This window comes from Bombus impatiens, unplaced genomic scaffold, assembly GCF_000188095.3.
Source record: "Bombus impatiens unplaced genomic scaffold, BIMP_2.2 scf_1275, whole genome shotgun sequence".
Lineage (NCBI taxonomy): Eukaryota > Metazoa > Arthropoda > Insecta > Hymenoptera > Apidae > Bombus > Bombus impatiens.
Genome location: NT_177694.1, coordinates 1,103,416 through 1,130,141, shown reverse-complemented (window position 1 = coordinate 1,130,141; position 26,726 = coordinate 1,103,416). Strand labels below are relative to the sequence as shown.

Here is a 26,726-nt window from a genome sequence, read left to right as displayed (position 1 = left end):
GTTCCCTGCCACTGTGGCGGAAAATTGCGCAGAACAACGTTAGCTCTCGTCGGGTGCAAACGTGCTAGCGGTCTTGATTAACGCGGTAGGGATACAGAGAGAGAGAGAGAGAGGACTCATTGAGGCATTTTCCTTCTTTCTTGCTCCTGTCTGTTTTTTCATTAATTATTAATACAAAGGCAAAAGAACCCTTCGTGGTCGTTCTATTGAAAAAGAAGTTACGCGCTTCTAGCGAGAAAAAGGAGCGATAGAGCTACGTTTTTGAGTAGAGCGAAAGAAATCGAGAGGAAAGATGGCAGAGGACAAGAACGAGACAAGCCCGAGCGCCGAGGGTGAAAAGCCACCTCAGGAAGCGACGCCGTCTAAGCAAGAGAAAGAAGAGCCAAAGGAAAGCAAAGAAGAAGAAAAGAAAGTCGAAGAGAATGGCGACGGTGATAATAAACCGAAGGAGAACGGCGAGGAGAAATCCACGCCAGAGCCGAAGGACATGCGGGCTATTGTACTGAATGGTTTCGGCGGATTGAAAAGTGTCAAGGCTTTGAGGAAGCCCGAGCCCACCCTCGCGGAGGGAGAGGTCCTCATCAGAGTCAAAGCATGGTAAGTTTTATTTTAATCTGTATGCACGTATTTTCGTATTATCTATATATAGTACTAGAATGCGGATTTCATATTTTTGAGAATATCATTAAAAAGGTAGAGTGTTAGTGGGAAATTGTTTTATTTATACAGAGCACTATGCTTTGGATATTTTATATAGTTTTATATTATTTTATATATTTTTCATATTACGTACATTCTGTGCAAATTTGTGCCCTCAAATTTCTTATAAACGCATAAAAATCCGCAGTTTATTTGCTACCAATTGATCGAATAGTTTAATAGTCAATTGGTCGAACAGTTTAATGATCCGTACAGTAGTGCTTCTCTAAGTGATAATAGTTGACACTATCTGGCCAATTATTGGATATATTGAGAATATATTTCTTGGAAATTCACCAGAAAGAACACTTGACATATTTGTCTATTCTACATACGTAATACAAAAGGGCTACTCCAAAAAATCACCAATGGTAGACATAATGACGGTTAGCCAACAAAGCAGAATCTTGGTTGGTTAATGTAGTACTACTATATAAAATATGCAATAAAATACGAATAACGCGTCAGTTAATACTAAATGTTCTAATCTGACTAAAATTTCATAATTCATAATTCTTCATAGAAATTTGATAGATTTATAGCAGTAGATTTTTTGCATCGCTTGAATGATTTTTTTTTATAAAGTATATAGCAAAGAGGTTTGATTTCTTCCTTCTATTTTTTGTACTTTTTATGTACTTTTTATTTTTATTCCCTTGGTACAAGTTTACTTTAGTCGTAGATAGTTCCGATGTAAAATCAATAGTCGTATTAACAATTTTTTCATTTTATCGATAAATTCGTGCGAATCGGATGAAAAGTAAAGGAAGTTAATTAAGATTAATGTGACGTTAACGGAATCAAGCGACATTTTGATAGCGTCTCTTATCCTGTTTGAATATAAAGCAGTTAAAGGCCGCTAAATATGGTTGGTTTTACTAACCAGAGACCCGTATTAACACGTATAGAATATCTTTCCTTTATTTCTTTAGTTTTATACCAGTGACTGATAATAATTGTTCGTTATCGAAAAATTTTCAAGTAAACCTAAAGTTTATAATTCATAATACGTATATTATGTAGATACAACTCGCATTACGTTTCGGTAGTTTGTTATTCGTTTCAATCAAGGTGAATCGCCGGGAAGAAAACAAAATAGAAAATATAGTGTCGAGGTTCCGATCTCCTAGCGAACAGACCGTTACAATACCACTGCATCTTTGAAATTTAAGGCGTGGTATCTGCTCCCCGAGACGTTGGTAATTAGAATTTCATTGCTACGTTACGAAGCGGATGAGTAATTTTATAACGGATGCGAAGGAATTTTAATAAAAACATTTAATGGTTTTGCATGCGTACATGTTCCACTCGTTTAGTTTAAAATTATGTCCTAAGTATTTCTCGGCACAAGGTCACTTTAATATACAATCAATTTCTAAACAAGATTTATTCCTTATTCCGATACTAGTTCAATTTCGTTTAATATTTTATACAATATATTATTTATAATTTATTATATGTAAATGAAAAATTAAATAATATTTGGTAAATTTTTTAATGAACATTTTATAAAAATATAATTCACTTCTAAAATTATTTCTTTCTGTTTTAAAAGCAAGAATGTAAAGAATGCTTTTACAATTGAGTAATTGAAGAATATTTCCGGATTAAGAATAAAATTCATTCGAAAGAAATCCAATACGGTATAAAGAAATCACTATTTTCTCGAGAAAACAACGTACCTGCATCTAATGAACCGATGTATAGAAAGTTTTGCATCATAGAATATTGTGCACTGAATATTATTAGCAACAATTGTCAGTCGTCAGAACACGATGCAGTCTGTATGCTAAACAGGCAGTTACATTTATAGAATACTTATCCATGTGTTTAATGTCCGTGTATGCGTCCGCAATATACGAAACGGAGTTTGATAAGCCGTTTAACTGCAACTTTGTTGAGTATCCGGGGGTACAGTTTTGTCTTGTCCATCTATCTTTACAATTCACATTGAGAAGTTCGATCGTGTTGCTATGTACATGTTCGTATGTAAGTGTGCACACATTTTAGTATATATATATATATATATATATATATATATATGTACATATGAAAATGAATCGAATAAAATTAAAATGTTATTATGGTTATGGCTATGTATTACATCGGAAGTAGCCAGCCTTTGGAAAACCGCGTCTGATAGCTCTATCTACGATCCATTAATTCGGACGTGGGAAAAAGGATTATTAGATAGGTAACCATGCCATTAATGCATGTACTTAACTACGACATACAAGGGATATTCGGGAATATTTAGTTCCTGCATTACGTTTATACATTATGTGGGTACATAGCATTGGTTTGTTCTAGGGAATTGATATACTACAAAAATCATCAATTTTGAAATATTTACAAGAATAATTATCGTGAAAGTAAGTTATTTATTAAGATAATTATCGAACAAAATACTATTTAATAAGAACGATATTATAATTCGGAGCAGGATTGTTTTTAATTATTTTGTAATTATGTAGATTTTATTAGAGATTTCCAAAATCTAAAGAATATTGACTTAATTGTAAAAGAAAACAGATTTCTCTTTCGCTAAATAGTTGAATAATTGATAATTTTCTGTTTCAAATCAATTCCTTAAAATATGTTTTTTTCTTATCTGTGTCACTCTTCTAACCGATATTATTCACATAAGTGAATTACAATTGCAAAAATCCAAGATTTCGACCACTTTTAATACCCTATTTTTTTCTAATAAATTTCACTTTCTTCGTTACTTACATTTTGAACTCTTTTTTCATTCTCCGCGATCGTACTCGTGTCACCGTATCGTTACAAATGGCGTGCGGATATTACGACTAATTTTCAAGCGATAAACCAGCGTTATCTCCCGTACCTTACGATGTATGCTGTAAGGTATTTCAATATTTTTACGATTATGAAAAGACAAAAATGTTTCTATTTTCCTTTCTTTTGTGCAATTATATAAAACACTGAGTTCGTTCGCGCGAAGCTTCGTCTTTTAGAAAGCGTTATATGTTCGTAAAATTCGCACGACCATTTGCGCAGTACTCTAATCAATGATGATGTTATGGAGATGCAAAAGATCTGTTCAACATTTCGAATCCTACTTTCTTTGCTTTCTTTGATTTATTATTGCATATTGTATTTTACGTAAAGCTCTATTCTTAGCCTATAAAGCCTATTTCTCGCAAAAGAGCTTATAATATTAACAGTCCACTCGAAACAAGTTTGCTTAAATAATTCAAACGTCAATGTTATTGCCACTTGTCGATATTCGTAAGATTGCTGCTCTGTCAATAGGGAAATTCTGATAACATCCGATGACGATATTTTTTCTTCGCTGAACAATTGAGTAATAAATACTTTACAAACGGATTTTCTAAAAAATTTACTTTTCGTAATTTCGTCGTTCTTTTATTCGACATTATGTGTTTCTCCAATACAAAGTGGCATCCGCTTCTGCACCATGGTAACGGGGATAATGATATTGGGGCTGCTAACGCCTGAAACTCACTGTTAACTAAATAGTGAAGGTTAGGTATCCAGAATTCTTGACCATGAAAAAATCAGTCCTGAGTATATACGGCTCTTTTTCCTATTTGCAGATAGCTCTAGCTCGTGAAGCGTGTTTTTTTTTCTCTTCTCGAAGTGACCATAGTATGTACATAATATGTAACAGAAAGAGAGAGTAGTAGAGAAGGATAGCGAATATAGGGGGAGAATCGGATTCGCCAAAGGCGTGCGGACCTTTTCACGCGTGAGTCACGTTTCATAAAAGCGATTGGGATTGATGAGAAAATAGCCCCCATAGAAAGATATCACGCTGCCAATGCTTGCTCGAATGAATTTGTCTGCACGACTACAGACGTTCGTTACACGCTGCTGCTGGCACCCCTGCGTATGCGCGCGACGCGCCCAGGGAAGAGTGCCTCGCTTGAAATCGCTGGGAGAGAAATCCGGGCCACTCTAGGTAATTCGATTGTCTTTAGAAAATGTTTGTCAATGAGTATTATCGAAAGTACTCTTGATTATTTCTTAATGAGCAAATGGATACTCCTTTTGGAGGAACTATAACGAGAACTTATAATACTACGTAATATAAATATATATGTAACAATAATTTCACTCTCCGAGGTAATAAATTAAAAATTGCTTTCGATTAGAGGTTAGAATAAAACACAACGGAAACAGACAAAATTTTCAGTATGAAACAAATTTTCATTTATACGATGCTGACTATAAGAAGAGTTGTTGTTCACATATGCAGCGATTTGGCAAAAGTTTCGTGTTTTAACGATCGTTAAGAATTGTCTAGAAAAATTGAGTACACTAAAGTAATTTGAAAGGGGATGAAAATTGAAAGCGTTCCAAGCGTTGGTCATCAGGTTGGCATGCCTGCGTAGAGAAACGTCTCGTCTCTGACGCGTAGACATTAGTGATTGAGACTCCGGACAATTCAGCTCTCATTTGAAAATTTCCCATCTCCGCAAGCGCCAATGATCGTTAGCTGGCAGCCAACGAGAGGAATTGAAATGCGTATTTGTTGCAGCACAACGAGTATTTGTTAGGAATAATACGAATAATATAAAAGTAAATGTAACGTAGAAAAAATTATTTATAGGTTAGATTATCGGTATTGGTGATTCACTCTCATCATCAACAGTCTATTCGTTAATAAATTTTAAAAACTATATGTAAATATAGTCATGAGTATTGTTATTGTCTATATTTGAACGATGCTCTATCTATAATATTATAAATTACATTCTTTGTTTCATAATTATCTGTTCATTTATTTTTAGCAACAAAATTCTGAAAGCACATAGAAAACGATTTATGTTATATAAAGTTGCGGTATTTAATTTTTAACAATATACATGAAATAATTTACGAGTGGTTCATTAGATGCGGGAAGGGTAAAAATTAGACAGGGTACCCTTCTCGAGAGAAAATGAACAGTTTCATTTTTCCAATTCTTTTTATTTCTTTCAATTACAAGAAACGAAAAATTTGATAGATTAAGAAGGTTAGACGCTTCAAAGAAAAATGTATAGAATCATAAAAGAGGTCAATTTGGAAGAGATTCTAAGAAATAGACTCAATAAATTTTACGACCGTTCTTTCCGTAAATTGTCCACGTAAGATTGTCAACAGATAAAGGGGAATAAGACTATGAGAAATTATGGTACGGGGATAGTGATCCCCACTTGCACGTATGAGTCACCGCTATGAAGTTGGGAAACGACTGATTGGCAATTCATCGGATTTATCCAAATTTCACGGTATTATGTAGAGTATACTTCTAACAACATATATAGCGCCATTTTAAGCCTAGTAATTTTTCTATTTCATAATTTTTTTTAATTTATAGCCAATTAAGATTATAGATCTCTTCCTTTTATTTTTCAAAAGTTCTACCCAAATAATTTCACCTAAAACTAGTCTAAAACATTCCTTAAGCTAGCATTTCGAAGAATCGATAACGACACGAAAGAAACTTTTGTCGGTTGTTGTGTTGATCAGTTTTCTACGTTTTTTATTCCACTGCGCTTTCTAAGTACACCAAGTTTCTCTCCGTTGTAAATCGCGATAAAAACGAATTTTACCAATCGTGGGTCGGTATTGCGCTCGATTATGCCAGCGAAAGTTCTAGCGAATCAGTTGAATCAGCGATAAGATAAATTTTATTTACACGCGGCAATTTTTAATGTTTCGATTCGTTCCCTCTTTTCTATATAGAATCCATAGAAGGATTTGTTTTATCTTCTAAATTCTAAGTATTATAATCGGTATCTCAAATACTTGATATAATTTTACATATTACGTATAACTTGCACAATTTTGCATATGTAAATTTACCATAAACGCATAAACATGTGTGATCTATTACAATTCGACCTGAACGCATTTCCACGCCTACAATCGTTGCTTTCTCTCAAACTCCGTCAAACATGCTCTCATAATCACGAAAAAGAAAAGCAGAGGGGGCGAGGGAGGGGGGGGGAGCAAACTTACAAGCACATACATAAAGGAAATATCCTACTACGTTTGCATTATGCGCGGAAACACGAATAGCAAATAACGTCGTAAATTTCATTAGAGCAGTACTCGAGGTATACAAACTGGTATCGTTCCGCATGAAACTTTTTCTCGCTTTCATCCGTGCTATTTTCCGGTTGAAAATGTTAACACGGTGGATGAACCACGTTTCTGGAGGTGTATACTCTGCATGCGCAAAGCATCGTCGGACACTGAATTAGTATAACACGATAATTCATCCGCGTGCTTTTCTAAGATGCAATTTTCCACGGTGTGACCGTGCGTGCGCATACCTACGTTACCTATCGTGTTCCAGCCCAAGTTGTGTGTCACAAGTGAAGCGTGTGATTCAGACAGCAATCTCTGTGATCCTCAGTTACACTGCGTATATGCTCATAATCGTTTCACGCGATGAAATGGGGATGATATAGACGTTTTGTCGATACATATTTTAATATCGTTACTTCGTCTTCTATTTTGTGAATGTTCGATAAAGAAAATTCGATACAAATGACAGTATATTGTTTTGAATCCGAAGAACGTTTTATCATATCCTTTGTGCCATCCTGCATTCAATTTCAAATACTTTAGTCGTTATATCATTATTAACAGGCTGTATAATATAACTATGCTTGAAAGGTAAATGATAGGGGTAACTTGCAATATTTCAATGTATCTCGGAAAATGGGAAATTTCTACGGTTTCGTCATCTAATTAATATTCACACGAAGCGTTGATCCTGACAAACCTTCGCGGAAGAAATCGATCCGTAGCTAGCGCGCCTGGTAAATCAGTTTGAAATTGCGCTTGCTCGCTCTCACGAGTGGATTACAATAAGCAGATTAGAGCGTGTAGTTTCCCCGTGTATAAACCTATTGTTTAAAGTTCGTTACGAGAGAACTCGTGAATCGCTGCTGGACTCGTTCCAGGGTAACCGATTCTTGAAATCGCGTTTTCTTTTTCAAAAAATATTCTCGCCGATATCCAGCCGATCCATAGAGACAACATTCTAAAGACATGAAATTAAAATTGTTCCTAACGTCACGGGCCAGGAATTTCTTATTTTATTCGTAGAATAAAAGTTTTGTAATCAATGTTAAGTTAATTATGACAGGTTCTCATGAAATCACAAATTGTTTTCTAATTCTACTCTTTGATTTTGGATTTCTTTTTCTACATGATATTCTATATATATATATATAGTCTGCGTAATTAATATTATAGTTAATACATACATTTTAATAAAAGTAAATTTTCTTTCATAAAGTGTACCTACACGGAGACTTTTGTGTATGATAAATTACAATGACCTGAAATTGTGGGTCAGTGTACGCCTTTTACGCGAATAAGCAGAAGTATACCCAATATTTGTCGATCTAATATTTGAATACCAGTTGAGCAAACGCTACTCGACCTTCCTAATTCCGGCTTTGTGACAGCGTGTTTCCTTTACCATAATTTCTTCTGTTGCTATCGCAAAAGTATTTTAGATTTATTGGAAAATTAGTCCCCTTTCACTCTTACGCGATTGCGTTGTGTAATAATTAAGCATAATAAAAGGAAGAAAAATGGAATTAGGATTGTATGCGTTTAATGATAAAACTAAACATATACAATTTTTGATAATTGAGAAATGTTAGAATGTTAGGTTGACTTAGTAAGATAAAGCCCTCAAATGTTTAAGTAAAGAAAACTTTTATATCTTTTATGTATATATACATATTATGATATATGTATAAAATAGTGAAAGAAAGTTATGCCAATGTGTACTCGCCTTAATACGTTTAAGTACTTATAGGAACACTTAATTTTGCTGTTCAAACGAAACCTCGAAATTAGTCGTGGGCATAACTCACTTTATGTCTCACAATACACAAGACAAAACGTATATTAGATTACACGATACGAATATATGTATATTCGGTATTTGTACACCAACTTTACCAAGCAACCTTTCAACGTGCTTAATGAAAGGCGCCATTATATCTGACTAACCGGCTTTATCACATTAACGAGGTCTTAATATCGGGGCTATGGGAAACTGAACGGATACCATTCAACAGTCGATATACCGTAATCTCTTCTCCGTGCAAGCCTCATTTCCGTCGGGTTTTACTGACGATTTTTCTGCGCGAGACCCACACAAACACGTCCTATAGGTTAGGTTTAAAAATAACTCTGTCGAACATCTGTTCGTTACATTTCTTCCTTTGTAATAATAAAGTTGTTGATAATTTCTAGAATGTAATAAATACGATCGTAATCATAATATATAGGTTTCGAACACTTTATGATCTCTTAACCTCAAAATTTATTACCTTCCTCTATTACAATATATAATGCAATATATAATACAATACAATATACGATACAATATATAATAGCTACAATAATTATTAGAAAAATTGACTTCTGTCAATATTATTACTATTATCAATATTTGAGTATAGCAGGTATTGAGCGTTGCAACTTTATCTTAAAGATTTGTTAACTCTCGAAGATATATATTTTACGTAATGATAAGGAGTTAAAGGTAGGATTTTAAACTGAAATAACTTTTATAGACGGTCACAATTTGAGGTGAATCACCTCAAACAAACGTGTATACCTGTGTGAGGCACGCACCGATGGATCCATGGGATGTTCGTATTGATCGAACCACACCCGTATTTTCTACATCCCCTCCCACACACACACAAACGCACAAACACGTACAGACGCAATGCACACGGATTACGGATGCATGCGCACAAAATTCATGGAACACCATGAACCCCCTACCCCTATTACAGCTGAACCCCACTCTTCAGACTGAACTTCGGGATTCAGCAAATGCTCTTTCAGTCGGATATAAATTATTTTCTACAATATCGATCCGTTTGTATTTTTTTACAATATTTTCGGCAAAAATCATTACTTATTGTCAAAAATAAATTAAAAATTGTACGTTACAATTTCAATTTAAAGCTTTCGTCGAACAATAGGTTATGTCATTTCTACCTTTCCTATCTTTCGAATTCATATCTTTCTTCTCCTCTCAATAATTTCTTAACTTGTAGGGGGATTTTCGCAGAACATGTAGCTCTTTACTGTCTACTATAGATATTACTGATCGGCAATATACTGCGAAATAATGGTTCTTCTTAAAGCTGTCAAACACAGTTGCTTTGAAAGTACGTCGGAAAATAGTTCGCAGTTGAACAGAAGCGACACTTCTGTTGACATTCCGTTATTGCCACTCATGAGTCAGAAAAACAATAACAGCTCGCGTTTGGAACCGCAGCTGTTCTTACCGTTTCAATTCTTCGCGTCTACATCTGGTCAGTCATGTACCGGGTGTTCTAATAGATTATACCTATGAAATATTTATAAACGTGCCAATAATAGAAACATTTTTTTAATTTACTACTTTCATTATTCCCTATACAATTAACCTCAAAACAAATATTTTATATTAAATATAGTCAATAATAATTCCCTATACAATATTCCCTATACGATTAACCTCAAAACAAATATTTTATATTAAATATAGTCAATAATAATACAAAAATTAGTAATTTATTTACATTATTCTCGGTAATTAACCTTCGAATAATCTTTAATGTTATGTAGCCGATAATAGTAAGAAGATTAATAATTTATTTCGGATATCTTTAAAATAAATATCTTTTAAACATCTAGCTGTCCTTGTTTAATTATGAAAATGTTTAATGGTACTATTAATTTTTGACATTAACACGTGCATTTCTCATGTTCAGGATCAGAGGAAAGTAAGTGTCCCGTGTAATTAGACGTGATGCAGCGTATTCACGGATGATTTACGCGGTGGCACATGATTTCCGCTTTTCCCTTTGTTCGTAATCTTCTATCGCTGGTGGACCATGTCCATTCGTTGTCTATTTAAGCTGGACACATATTGTTCGGATAGAATTTGTTAATCCACTCTCTTATTAAACGTCAGCACACGTATATTTCCATTGAATAGATGTTCTTTATAATACGTGCTACCATATGTTAACATATTAGCATTAATGTAATATACAGCTGTTTATAATTAAACTTCCAAAGTACGTAGCATATTGTAGCTTTTGGCTCAAAAACAGGACGTTGAACTTTATCTTCTCTCTTTTTAACCGTCGTTATAAACTGATTTTGTAACACGTAGAGGTCACCAGTTGCAGAAGAAATGATACATACAGTATGCGACGAATTAACCGAACCCCTGGATACAAACCCGGATCTTTCGTTTCCCGGTGGGCTACTCTAATCAATTGGCCTATTCAGGTCGTGACAAATTCTTTCTCCCTGTCTTTAGTATTCGAAAATGACTATCACCTACAATAGACCTAACTACGTAATTAACCTCGTTCGAATCGTGGACTGGAAACTAAAGTAACCTAAAAAGGTAGATTACCTAATCTAGAAGCAAAAAGTATTCAAGAACAAACGTTACATCCGAAGACTGTAAAGCGAAACGGAAGTGGCTTATCGAATTACTATGTTGGAATTCTTTTGTTTGCCCGACGACTACTCTAATCAATATTCTCGTCGAAAGATGGCCACCACTTGCGGATCAGCACTAACAATAATCCTGTATCAAATTCGAAGAAGTACTTAACAGCAGCGGCAATGGCGGAAATAGAAAAGGAAACAGTAGGGAGTAAAAATTTTGTTCCCCAGTTTCCTGTGTCCTTTGAAAGCAGAGACACATTTGGTGTTAGGATGAAGGATCTATTTTCAGTCCTGTGCCCAAGCTATGCCCGGCAGCAAATTAACCTTCCCCTCTTCTGGTCTGGAATAGTATGTATACGCTACTAGTGATATACCACGTTGTATAGTCGAATACAAATGCAGTAAGGCATGCAGAGGGGAGATGACGAACCACGTGAGGGTTTCAATTGTGGACAGGATTGATCTATTTGAAGGAATCGATGGTTAGGCAGGAACTCGTGGGAATGAGGATTGATGGGTGTCCCTCTGATAGCCAGAGTAGAGCTCATGGAAATTGACATTAAGGGCATGAAGGACAAACCATGTTTTTAGAAATTGCGCTTTAAATATATGCTACTAGGTTTTAATTTATCATGTCAGTGCTTACGGAAGTATTTGAACACTTATAGAAATAAATCTAACTAAATCCATATAAATTTAATAATGTAATAAATTCTTATGAATCTTATATACCGGATAATCGACAATTTAAATAATTTTGGGATCTCTGCGAAACGTACGCTTCTTCTGTAAATACATATCTCGTACATTTTGTCTTCGTACATTTTATTTTGTTTCGAACTTTACCGATTTAATCTTGGCAGTCGTATTTTATTGAAATTTCAAAATAGTTTCTATAATACATGTAATATATTCGTAAACATTTTCTATATGTATTGATTTTCATGACTCAAATTGCATATGTGTATTGTATCATACAAGAAAGCGTGACTGACAATTGTGATAGTTTTCTAGAGTTTTCTCGTAAAGGTCAATTTATTATCCGTTCATTTTATCTTGGCTTCAATTAATTCCCTTCAGAAATGTGGCACATGTTATCGCGGGCTTCAACATTCATCGAGGTCAATGCCTGGTGCATAGAAAAAGCTAGGGAAACCACCCTTTACGAAACGATTCGTCTTGATCGGGACTCGCGCACATATGGTGGTTGCAACGAAGACGATAAAAAATAACAAAGAGCTTCTGTATCGGTATTCTCGCCCAGTTTGAAAACAATTGATAACTCCATGACGACGGCGGGGTCATCTATCGTGCAAAATAATTATTGCTTGCTGATATGTTTTCCATGCTGTTTCTGTGCCTCGTGTTTTTCCATTCTTTCAACGCGCGATGGTGACCTACAAGAAATCATGACATCTCGTGGGTCGTTCAATTTCAAAAATTTCTTTTCCACTACGCTTATAACTGTTAAAATATTTTCTAACTAATATCATTGAAATATCGATGGAACATTGAATTACAGATTGTTTTGTGTATATTAATTCGAATGTTAAATTACTATTTTTGTATATACGTATGCTAGAAGAATTATCTAGAATAATACTCGTTCATCGTTCGCTGTAGAGAACCCGTAGATGGGTATCATGGTTCATGATCGTTTCGTCGTAATTTAATCGGTTGATATATACAAACGTTGAGGATAGTTCCTCGATTTGCGCTCAACACAACAACGAAAACAAAGAGTTCCGATTGGAGAGTGACTCGTAAACAAATCGTTGGGCGCCTCGTACGTCATGAAGACGTCTGATGTATGCTTCATTTAGCCGAAGATTGCCGCAGCCTGTTCTGCGACTAGGTGCGTGTATCCCACTCCTTAAATACTAGTCGTATTTTGACCCTTTGTACCAATAATTACACTACCTACAACGACGCCCCACTATGCCTACCGCACGTCACGTGACCAGCAATATCTTATTCCAGATCTTATTACGAGGTTGAAATTTACTTCTATTTTGCATAGAAAGTGATGGTTAATTAAGATATTTTTTTTTTTTATAAAATCAATGTAGCAGAACGTTTTCAGTTATAGTTTATAGTTCGTTGCTGATGACGAGTATAGAGTAGACTGGAAATAATCGTCGCTATATTTCTTATAAACGCTTAAGGAAGCTGCATGGAAGTCTTAGCAGCGATAATTGGGGGTAATGCGTTCCTACTTAGAAGCATATTAATTGTCATGGGTTAACGTCATACTGACCGTAAGTCCCACGGTGATGACTTAAGAGCAAGAAGACGTCGGTCAATTTTAATTTAATGAGAAGTATTAAAAAGAGTTTCTGAAATTCTATAATGTAACTTACATTGGATCCAATGAAAGTTATCAATGGGCATTGGTAATGAAGGTCATCTCCGATGTAATTGGTAATTTATTTCAATTATTCATCATATTAATGTTTCAGAAAATCGGAAAAATTGGGTAATGTTTTGAAGTATAAAGTCATTAATAGTATTGCATCGATGTTTGATTGGGCATTTATTTATAGCAGATGCAAACGCGTGACCAGATAAACGGCTCACATCTCTCCGTGCGGGAAGATAAATGACGTTCGTTGGAAAGAAATTAGACGAGTAGGATATGTCGAATCGATTCGAACATGCTGTTTTAATTCCCACCCGATGCCACGATCTTGGCTGCTCCTATGAAAGCCAACGCACTACCGCCGCTGAGTCTTTTTTAGACTCACGCTTTGTAATTCTAATATTTATTATTATTTATGCAATTACGCCTATGTTAAGCTATTGATGGACTTTTGTTTTCTATTTCTCTATAATCTCCGTTGATTGCTAGCTTTAACGACAAACCTTTGCATTCTTGGATCGATATTCATATTAACGATTTCAGTAAGAAAGAAAGTCTCTTCAAAAATTACGTCTTGACACTTGTATACACTTAATCGGATTTCGACTGCATACACATGTATACGTATTTACATAAATTAATCTGTCTTATCTGTTAATCCGGATCTTATCTTGAAATTGTCAGTGGAATGTAATTAATCACAAAAGATTTAAAGAAACCAGAAATCTTAAAGTCTTGCAACAAACTAATTCCTGAGTCTACCTTAAAGTTTAAAAGGATTCATTGCTAGCCGTGCCAGTATTAACCTAACCAAAACCTGTACGCAGAAATTGCGGTACGAACATGAACATCGTCAGACAGCCGGACTGCACTTTCGCTGCGTGTTGAATCAACTTCACTTTGATATATATATATATATATGTGTATATATCAAGTCACGCGAGATTCGTGCATGCGATTTTGCTTGGAGGTTATGGTTTCGCAGGCGCCTTGATGTCTTCCCTGTCGATCGATTGAACGACCGACGACCACGCTCCTCCTGCAGGTAAACCTATCCGACTGCCATCTATCACGTAACAATACGTAATAGCAATTGAAATGACTGGGCGATACTGCTTCGCATAAACGATATCCAGTCATTTCTTTTTTCTCCTACGTATTTTTTTATACGGGTTCATCCATGTTCATGCGATCTCTTGTTAATACACGGGTCTTGTCACTACGTATATAAATCTCTTACGCTCTTCGTCGTACTTACTCTCTTTTATATTTTCGCTTCTCTTTTATACTTGTCCCTTCACGCACACTTACGCGTGCTTCCTCCCGGTTCAGTGCGTTCTCTCACGGTCTGGTTTGTAGAGGGATCGCGGCGTTCAGAGGACTCGATGGTCGAAAGTCGAGTTGAACTACAGTTCGAGGAACAAAGGTTTAATAACATCAATGATTAATAATACTGATTTAATTAATCAATGGCGATCTATCAATTTTTATTTTGTGCAACTATTTTTACTATATACTTGATAATACGATGGTTAATATTATCAGTTTTCTCAAGTGCTCGAACAGCTATATGCTTGTTCTCTTTCCAACTTTCTCTCAGTTTCTGCCCTCTCTATTTTCTTCGACTTCTTTGTTTTATGTATTTACTTCATCGCTCCCTTTTCGTTCGTCCTCCTCGCACTCTCCATCCTTTTCGCTTTCTGTTCCCCTTCGTCCTATGGTCTCCCTTTCTCTGGGTCCTCTAACTGTCTTCTTTTATTCGCGCACATGGTGTGCGTGACCCTGGGGTGCGTTGTTGCATGTCGTCGTCCACGATGGTCGCCGTTCTTCCTCCCGTACAATTGGTCGGTGCCAAGAATGGAGAAAATTATTCCCCTCAATTCCATGCAATTTAGAGGAATTAAGCGATCGCGAATCGTGCCTCACGTAGTAGTCCCGTAACTCCTGGAACCTTTCCCTTTCGCCCTTTGCTGGGAACTCGTTTCATGCTCGATTTTAATATCAGAACGGAACAAATCCGTTTCTGATGGTTAACTATGTAACATTCATGCAAATGACGCAATCATTGATAATCGAAGCTTTATAAACTGTCATAACGAGAATTTGAAAATTATAATACATGATTCTATCGTAATATATGATAGACTATTCTGATAATATATATGTTATGTTATTCTATTATTCGTTGTGATTTAATGTAAACTAAAATAATTGATTATATATAGGCATCACGAACTAGGTTCTGATATAGAGGCTTGTTTCTATCGATTATAAGAATCTCAAAAGCATTCTGAAAGAATTAACATACTAGTTCACTGATCACGAGTTTCTTGAACTGAATCATGCAACAACTAAAATGCAGGGTACTCTCGTATCTTATCATCCAGTAACTATATTTGGTATTTTGATATTCCCGTTCGATTTAGCGCTGAATTCCATCTTCGGTCGAATTCCGGTATGCGATTCGTGTTACGCTCCAGAAATTGTCTGGCAATTATACAAAAAGCGAAGGAAAATAACTGTTCCTCGTTATGAAATGCAGGGAGGAAATCGTTGGATTGCAAAATTTTATAACTCCTACAAAATTGTCTACGCCTGTACAGCTTTCTAGCGTAATTAATACTTCCGCGCTGAAACAAACGAATATTTGTCAAAACGTATAAACGTGTTACGTGCGCACACGTGTGAACGATAAAACGCATTGTTCGAATTAATTTTGAATTATGATGATTATAATTTGCGACTTGCGCAAATATTTGAACATACACAGCAGCCTTTTGTCAATATATTATGTGTATTGTACGAAATATTTTGAAATTTCATTAGTACCATAATGAGACTCGATTATTATGATTATATCGGTAAAGTTTCCTGGAATTGTTTATTGTATATATTCAAGACAACTTCATACAACAATTCGTGCTTTATATTAATATTTTTTATCAAGTTCATGTTTGCTGCGTATGCCTTGTAACTTCTATGTACATTTTCGGATTGATTCCAAATTTTACCAATATAATCATGATAATGGTTCCGTCACAATGTTTAATAAAATATTAACATGTATCGTATAGCTCAGATAATATACGTATACATGATAGCTTTCTACGATAAGCTCTCTATATCAAATATCTTCGTGAGTCAATGTATCGAATCAGCATATTTCAAATCTGAATCGTCGAACGATTGAGAACAACAAGCGATAAATCATATGGAATGTAATGGAAGATTAAGCGCCTTTCAGTGAATGAAAATGTTTTGTGTCACGCGATCGGCTTTGAATCACGTACAATTTGTCCGGTTGTCGGTAATAATGACGCATTAAGCAGCATTTTCATTGTACAGAATCAAAAACTATATCATTAGATGTAACTATATATATTCAAAAAAATAATTAGAAGATCACGCATCATAGTCGTCGTGTATAAGTCTTTCCTTAATAATTGACTTCAACTAAATCTTGCTTTTGTTCACTTCGTTAGAATAAAATTGTTCGTAGTAGCGATTCTCCTATTACTTCAAACGGTGCGTATTATCTTTTTTTCGTACCATTTCCTTTGTTCCTTCCTCTTAACTTCGTAATATTGACGGGTCAAGTTACACGGAGAAATAAGAGGGAAGATTTTGTTCGTTCAAGCGCGTATATTCGTTTCTTTGCGACGAGACGTTAGTGGATCCGCCATGTTTGTTCTACTCGATAGAATATTTACCCATGATGTCTTTCTGTGTATATGTTCGCCGAAGGATTAACTTGTATCGTTCTGTTTACATAGAAGTATCCACATTGGTTAACGGAAACGGTGCTGCCACTTGTGACGTGGATGTATACTTTTATTTCCAATATTCCTTCGTATCGGATGAGAATCGAAGCATGAAATATGAAATTTATGACTTTTTTTATCGGTTACAGTTCGTTCAATTCATAAATTGAGAAAATGAAGTTGGTCTGGTGAAATCCATTAAATCCGCAACAAAGTGAAACGTAACTCGATGCTATTTCCTTGCTGTCGATAACTTTAGCGGGTGAAATTATTGCGTTTCATGATTCGTTGCGATCAGGCCGCTTTCATCTTGAATGCTGCTTTCATCATAGACGTGAGGCTTTTATCAAATGACATGGAAATAACGTGTATCGATAGAATGAATTCTTCCAAGCAGAAAGAATGTTTCATTATTGAAGAAACTTCCAAGAATTTAATTGAAATGTCCGATGACTGGTCATGTCAGAATTAGTCGTGAATCTAGTAGAACATAAAATGTACTTTTACTTTTTTTACATAGAAGGCAAACTCCGACGTAATTTCGACGTTGTCGAGACAAACAAAGAAACGTTTTAGTGACCATTTTTTGTATACATAATCGTATATATAATTACGTATAGAATTGTTGTACGAGATCTGCTTGTATGTTGCGCTTGATAATTCGACCAACAGATTCGTGACTCACTGCAAATTGCAGGAGCATAATACATACGTACTATATATGTATAACATACGACATATGATATTTTAAGGACATGTATTACATTATACTACATCGTAATCGACGACCTGTGCGATTCGTTAGTGTCGACAGTATAATTTGGAGAGTAATTATTTGATTTTAATTATTACGTTTAACTGAAATAATGGAAAATTACTGACTACCAGTTACTAAACTATTGTTACCTTTAGTTCGTTCGATTCTGAATAATTATCTGACAAAAGTAAATTTTTACACACAATTTTTTAGCAGAATAACATTGAACGATATGATTATTCGACAGAAATTTCCTGGCCTGTTGTTTTAAATATTTTTTATTGTGATAACAATGACAATTTTCTCGTCTATTATCGCTCTTGCGTGATATTTCTCGATTCAAGCACAATGATTCATCGCGCTGGTCATTCCCAGGAAATTATGTGACACACACAGGTCATCGATAAAGCTTTATCATACATCTAGCAATCAGAGAACTCGCTGAAAATTCGTTTTCAGACCAATGACGTCCTAGAAAATAGAGAATGGATGACGAGAAAATGGTAGCGGAGGATTCGATGTTCCCGCGCAATTTCACTCGATTTTTCTCCTACAATTACTTACTTTGGAATTACGTATTTTGGAAATCGACCCAACATCACACTAACATAAAACTTTATAATTCTTTCTTCTCGATCAATCTATATTTTGGAATTTTTTGACATATAATGGTTTCGACAGGAAGTTTCGATGATTTTCTCGATATCATTTTCGCCGCATTAGATTAGTATTAACTCTAACAATAAGTAACAGCCGAGGCTATGAAAGGCGAGCCATGCGCAAGTGTACTGTTCGCATGCTTAAAATTCCTGTATCCCCGAGTGTATTTGTAGAGAACTGAGTAATCCCCCGCTGATAGGAGGGACAATTGCATTATCCCATTTCCGTTCCAGACAACTGTACAGCAGACCTCTACCACTTCCCATCACTTCCCTTTCTGTATGAACATTCTCCAATCTCTTTCTCCGCGTTACTAAGTGCCATTTCTAATTTTGGCTTTTTCCGAGGCCAAGGACAGCTACGTCTGCGAGGTCAGTCTACCTGGAGATAGTACCAGCTATGTCAAATATTAACCTAAGCTAGGGAGAAATATTGCTTTTTTCGCTCGCTCCTAAGTCTCTTGAACTATATTTTAACACGAAATTAATATATATAATAGCAAATGTTATCGGAGATCTTGACAAAGAGAAATCAAAGGAATCTTTCGCTTTTATTAAAATGTACATGGCCGCAGTTTCGTAACAAACGAGAGGAACATTCATATTCGAATCCAGTCACGCCAACCGAGTCGATACCAATTCTTTTGCCGCGTACGCTCGTAAAGGATAAAAATAGAGACTGTTCGGAGGGAGAGAGAATTTTTCCAGTTCCGGAGTTCCGGGGAATGATAGTCTCGAGTACGAGTCCCGAGGAGGCGACAGAGCCGCACGTGAATGCACGCGCGTGAGGTGTAACACTACGCCGCCTCTGTCTGTGTGAGTGTTGCGCGTCATTAAGCCGCGATCGCATGAACGTTCGAAACAGAAATTATTAGAAACAAACGTCATTCTCGACGGATATTGTTACGGGGAGAGTTAACGAGGAAGAAGTCTCGGCGAGGACTCTGTTGAAAGAATCACGTAAAAGACGTGGAGAAATGTAAAGATCGTCTCAAACGATCCGTAGAGAAGTTTCACCATTTGCTTAATACGGCTCAACATGAACTGAGAATAAGTAATAAAGTTGATGTAAAAAAGAGGTAGAGGTAACGTAAAAAAAAAAAATAATAATGTAGCCGCGTACGAATACTTTTTGTAGCCACTGTACACGCAGAATAAAGAACAACGTGACTAATATGAACGCGGCTTAAGGGATTTTAAAAGGGGCTGAAATAGAACATTTCAGATGCGTGTGCAGTCCCACGCGACTTGTGCCTCCGCTTCGCCTCGTATAAATACACGTGTGCGGTTACCTTCGAGCTTCTGTTTAACCCTACGTGGCGACTGACAGACGGGGAGGGTAAGTCGAGGCGCCACGACGCCTAGACCGACGCCTGGCGTCGCACGCAACGCACAACCGGTGTCTCTCTCGTGGCGACCACGCCGGGGACCGTGAAACAACGCCGGTACATGCTTTATCAGTGCTTCCTATAGTACTGACGCCGCTCGTTCAGGTTGCTTCCTGGAAAAGCGGCGCGAATACTGCCCACGAATATTTTATCTGCATCGATTGCCGCCTTTCCGACGTTATTACGTGAGAAGCGGACAGGCACGCGTGTCTACGGTACCCGTTACTGCATAATGCGATAAGCTTTGCTAAGTGGTACAGTACTTTTATTCTTTTGTCCCGATGCTATCACAGAATATAACGGCAATGCAGGACAATTGCAGAGAATTTTAGCGACGATGCAGGACTATCGTCTCTTCTTCGGGCGTAATCGTTCGGAATATCGAGGATAAATTTACTATGGTATATAACTATATCTACTAAATATACTTGTCGCGATAAGACAATGATACCTATGAGGAGCTGCACTAAAAATAGATTTACCAAATTAGCCCTCGTTTCTTTTCTTTTTTTTTCTTTTTTTTTTTTTTGACTATAGCGTCGGTTTGTCGGAAAGTACTAAAAACTTATACCTACGTCATACGGTTAATCCATATCATCGATCGTACTCGCGGCTCGTGTTTGCAGAATTGGTTGTTTTACGGAGTCGTAAAAAGAAATGTACAGTGCTAACCATAAGTATTAGGACATTTAGACTGAGTTGACTAGTTTGTTAATGCGTTGAATTATCTTCAACATTGTACCTGTATTAATGCGTACATAGAGTGTTTACATTAATAACAGGTTTTTTTTAATAAAATGTATTTCTGTGTCTTTTCAGTGGATTGAATTTCCAAGATCTGATGGCCAGACAGGGCGCTATCGATTCCCCACCAAAAACTCCTTTCATTATGGGATCCGAGTGCGCAGGTGACATCGAGCAAGTTGGCGAGGGCGTGGAGAACTTTAAAGTAAGTGAACCAAGGAACATCCCAGCCAGAAAACTTTACATCCAGCTTTGTCGGTTGTTTTATCGACGAAGAGTCTTTAAAAAGCAGTTATCTTTAACTTATTCTCAACTCTCAGCGCTCTATTCAAATTCTGCGAACCATCAAATTCAAATCTTCAACGAAGTATCATCACCTTTGCTTATCAACGTCAAACGAAGAATTTCAAACGATTCATCGAAATAATTTCTAAAAATCTTCACGAAGAATTATTTTATCTTATTTTATTTATTTATTTTTCCATAGTCTCTCCCCTTCGAATTCTCACGCACTTCTGATTGCATTTTTCTTTGATTTATGCCCATCGTGTACTTCCAACCACCAACCTTGGAACATCTTTCATGCTTTGAACAAAAGTTTTTTAATAGATAAATGTTTATCAGCGATTTAATGCTAACCTTATCACACCCGGTCAAGTGACCGTTTGGAAAATTTAATGTAAAATTGCACATTTGTTATTATCGTTGTTCGTCTAACTTTATGTAAATTCTTATATTATCTGATTAATCGATTTCTCAATTTTTGTTAACAGCAGGATTTACATAAAGTTAGACGAACAATAGAAATAACAATAAATGTACAATTTTAAATTAAATGTCGAAACCGTTCATGTGACCCAGGTCTGGTAAGGTCAGTGTTAAAACGATATATTTATCTGTGTGTAGCTCTTTTATTCGTGGCATAACAGCGTATAATCTGCATCAACAATCCCCTAAAATATGTATGAAAGGGTGGCTGAAGAATCGCTTGATATGATAATAAATGCAAATTTGTGTTAAGGGGAAAAAAAGAGGCGTGTACTTTCGTTCTTTTCACCTGCAACGTAATATACTCTAGTCTCGATAGTTATTCCTTTGAGCTGGCTCGATTCCTATCGATTTTTCCATGGTTGCCTCCGGACAGAGACGACGTCTAATATTTCCCAGCGACATATCGAGCCAACGCAACGTTGTGTCATGGAAAATATTGTGTCCACTGAGGAAAAAGCGACGACGCCACGCTTAGGAACGTTATTATACTGTCGAATCATCTTTCTCCCGTGGTGGTTTTGCCCCGGACGCCACGTGGTGGTTATCCGTGAAATATCAACCGTTTCGGTTTTTGATTGTCGTATTTAACGGGAGGGAGAGAAATTTTTTCCGATAAAGATAACTAGGAGTAGATTGTGGTGACTCGATTGATAGACTGCGGCTGTTGATGCACTTTTGAGAAATTTAAGATTCCAAAAATCTATGTACAACATGCAACGATATATACGATATTTAAAGTACTTGAACGCTCGTTATATTTAGCAGGCAGAACAAATTTCTATCGATATTCCATTTCTGTAATTACGTTCGTAAAAATATACAGCAGCATAGACATTTACGATCTGTCGATTAAGATACACACGAAGGATTGAGAATTCTAACGCCATAAATTAGCTCACTGATATTTCTCATAAAATGATATTCCGCGTTTATCGTTACCCACGAATCGTTACACTCCTTTAAATTGTAGAAACGTACAGACAATAGAATTGTAATTTAATGGACCGTGAGATTAGAGGGCGATACCTTGACGAGTTGAAATACGCGACTCCCAGACTCCAGATTTGAGAAGCTAGATTCTCAAAAGCTTGACTCAAAGCAATATGATTTTCAACCGTTCGATTGTCACTCGGAACGTAAGAAAATGCGTGTGTACGTATTTATTCCAGTTTTACTCGCTTTATGATAAATACACGCAAAGTTACAGTCAGTCATAATTTATATTTTCGTTCTCGTAAGCAAACGGAATTCTTTCTACGAGCTCAACCATTCCTTCGAGTCGGTGAAAAAAGTCAAGAAAAAAAAGCCGTCAAAGGAAAAAGGTTTCTCAACGAAAAACGCGTCCGGTGCTCATTATGAAGCAAGAAAAAGCGATCGTTTCACTCTCAGACAGAAAACGTCTGGCGGCAAAGCGGTAGCCCGCCCGAAGGAAAATTCGTTCTCGAAATAGTCGTTCCGCGTTCAGTCCATCGCGTCGTCCTTGAATTTTTCACCCACTAATCTTTCCGCAAGGGTGGAGTCCCACGGTACTCTTCGAGCTGGGTACTCTGGTAGACGCCAGAGGAAAACGCTTCTTTCTCCAAACTCTACTCTTCCTCCTTTCTCTCTGTCTCTCGCATCTTGGGGTGGTCTATTTTCGCGACTCGCGAAACTGCTCGAGGTCACGAGGGGGAGAACCGAGGAGAAGATACCAGGTTTAAGGCTTTAGGGTCAAATATCCGAGCAGCGCGTGTAAACGACCGGCCAGCCTATACGGCATATACAGGATGTTTCAGAAATATTACCTTGCAATAGGAATAATATAAATAACGCGTAATACGAGTCAAACTGATCACTTCTCCGCTTCTTTAGAAATTTCCGGTTTCGTTGTTTCTGATACGTGGCTGGAATCGAATTTCCACCTTTCGAAACCGGCACAGTTTTGGAGAAATAAATTACACGCGTAAAGTTGTTTGTTATCGAGAAACGAATAAATAAAGCAAATAACGCCAATAAAGTTTCGTTAGTTAGCGCTTTTCTAATGTTCTAATCTTGAAATTGACCGTGCAAAATGTTTTGCGTAATAAATTACGGTATATGTATAGAAATTTCGTATGGTAAATGTTTGGATATTTTCACGAGCCGTCGTTATGCGTAACAGCATACGCACGTAAAATTTCGAAACAAACAAGGAGTATTTATATCTCGAAGAGGAAGATTTTCCAGAGACTAATGTTTATGTAACATTTTCCCTTCCTGAGGGAGAGTAGAATACAGTACCGAAGATTGGCCACCTATTTTTGAAACATCCTGTACAGAGAGTATATACGCGAAAGTGGGAAGCTTTTCGAGATGGAATATTCGAGCACGCAGCGCCCTCTAACCCAGACCTTTCCTTCCCCTCTGGCTCGCTTCCTCGAGTTCTTGGCATTGTTGGGTTTATATGTGGCGATCTTCCCTCTCTCTGTTTTATTCATTTACTCGCTTCTTTATGGGATAATCTGCCTTGCCGCAGGGGTTCTCATTCGAAGATGGTTAATCGCTGTTTGAAGGAATTATCGGGATGCGTTATATCACGCTGTTGCTGCAACGATGGCGGCAAGCGTTATGCCCCTGTGTACAGATATTTGAAGATCGATGAAGAAGCGACGCGACCATAATAATTTGTAATACTTGTTTGATCGTGATAGGTTCGTAAAAAGATTTGGAAAATTTAGGAAATATGCTTTGGGCTGCGGATACGACGGAGGGTATAAATAGAGGGAGTTGGAAGTCGATACCTTTTAAATTCGGGGATACGAAGTAGATCCCTATTTCGTTCTGCTGGGGAACAGGGATAAGGCGCAATTTTTCGAATCTGAAATTTTTATCAGGTCGAATGGAATTGGTTTTCGAATTCAATCGCCGAATTGTTACATGATCTATATGTGTTATGTGCTCTGGGCTTCGTACCAATCATTGTAAGAACGTTACATCATTGAAAATCGCGTGAAAGTATCTATAGTATCTATAACCTTCGTTCGTTTTATACGTGTTAATGTATAACTGAATACGATGTATAACCTAACCTGAACCTAACATAAAATCTAACTCTAACTTCGAATTTGTCACAAATGATAGTCACAAACGAGAGATTTTTAAAATATTATGAGATTACACCAAACAGTCGTCGGAAGCATATGCATTAAACATACGTATTAAGCCTGCTGTATCTTTTACGTTATTTATAACAGAATTGTATTTTTCTATCGTTAGAAAATGTCATAGATTTTTGGAAAATATAAAAGAATCGTTATTGATACATGTTTAATTTCTTCTGCCAATGCTACAGTTTCAAAAAAAAAAAAATTGAAAATCTTTCTTCGGATTGAAAGCAAAGCGAGAGTGAGACGTAGATGTTCAAGGACTGCGGCAGGGTCAATAAAATCGATTTAGAAAAGCGTACGAAGACAGTGCTAATTTTAAAGATGAAAAAAAAGAGAGATGGTAATAAAGTTAATGTACAGGAAACATTTGACTACTTATTTTCAGGTGGGCGATCGAGTGGTCGCACTTCCTGATCACAAGGCGTGGGCAGAGCTCGTCTCCGTGCCGGCCACCTCCGTTTTCGCGCTACCAGCCGGGATGAGTTACCTCGATGCAGCGGCAATCACGATGAACTACACTGTTGCTTACATACTGCTGTTCGAACTGGCCAATTTGACGCCTGGAAAGAGTCTCGTGCTTCACAGCGCCGGCGGTGGTGTGGTAAGTCATCTCTTCTCTTTGATGCAGCGATAAAAAGCGCCGCAATTATCTAACGTGAAAAATATTCCAAGAGACAACCGCACTGTGCGTCAAAGACGGAGACGACAGAAGAAAATGATATAAAGAAACATTGTAAAATCTTGCTCTGGAGAATTGAAGATGATCGAATTAATTGTTAGGCTGTTAAAACGTTTTATGCAACCGTTAAGTGATCGTTTGCTACTCGTTAATCATATAGATTGATATAGTTGATACGCGATTATTTGTTGCGCGGTTTACTTGCTTATTTGTACTTAGTTTCCGTTACGTAAAAAGATCGAAGAGAATTATTCGCATTTTCTTTCATTGTTAACGAACTATGTTTGGTTAAACGATTCAAAAGCTCCTAGTTATCAAATATTTACAGTACTTTTTCAAAGAGAGAGAAAAGAGGGAAAATGTTCTAACGCGTTAGTACGAATAGCATATGTTTCACCTTTTTCCCTATCCTCTTTCAATAACACGATCTAAATTACGAATTAAACTTAGCTAGAATTTTAACCAATTAAAAATATCCCCAGACTAGTTACCAAAACCTTGCGAATACTGCGACTACCGCGATAAAACAAGGGAAATGTAATCGCAACTAACGCTTACGCAAAATCGAAGCTTCTCCTAGAAATGAAATATACAAGTACCTATCACAGCCCTTACCACCAAAGTCAGAACCATCAGACATCTCGTGTCCCCCAACGAAAATCACGAGATACTTCTATCCGAAAATTAAAAGCGTCCTCCCATTGTAAGCGTCCCATCTTCAACGTGGTGAAAGGTTTATCCAAAAAATCATTCACCGTGTCTCGTCGTTACTCCTGGGGAGGGAAAATCGCATTTTAGAAAAGCGGAAGGAAGAGGGATAGGATCGCGCGGCAATTACGACCCATCGAGATAGATAGATAGAGAGAGATAGATAGAGAGAAAGAGAGAGAGAGAGAGAGAGAGAGAGAGAGTCCGCTACACGATGCAAGGTTACTGCCCCTTTCGCGAAGTCTGCTCGAGTCACATCCGTGCAACGCTTTCTCTCTCAATGTCGTCGAAGGAGAAGGCGGGAGCAGCCGACTAGGTACGTCGGGATCAATACGGCTCAACAGGTTACATTCGAAGCTAACTACATCGCCCCCGCGACTCCTACCTCCCCCTCTCCGCATCCCCTCTCTCTCCTAGTCTACTCTACTTCACCCCCCTCTACTCTGCCCTCCACCCCGCGCCACTCATTGGTCTATACGCGTCGCGTAGCATCGTTGGAAGTTGAGACGACGAAAATCTACGGGGGATGCTGCCGCCGCTGGTGCACGGAACGACAGGGGTGTGAGGGTTGCCAAGCAACCCTTCGTTCTCTCATCGACCACCGTG

At 37.0% G+C, this 26,726-nt stretch overlaps 1 protein-coding gene across 1 annotated transcript in view; it reads left to right on the top strand.

Moving 5' to 3' along the window:
- The first annotated feature begins 6 nt into the window (after positions 1-6).
- Positions 7-26,726, top strand: part of LOC100749145 (synaptic vesicle membrane protein VAT-1 homolog-like) — a 32,152-nt gene continuing 5,432 nt past the window's right edge. The window contains exons 1-3 of the mRNA XM_003493633.3: positions 7-597; positions 20,913-21,042; positions 25,119-25,334. Coding sequence (XP_003493681.1) covers positions 293-597; positions 20,913-21,042; positions 25,119-25,334 — 651 coding nt within the window. The 5' untranslated portion in view covers positions 7-292. The remainder of the gene's footprint in view (positions 598-20,912; positions 21,043-25,118; positions 25,335-26,726) is intronic.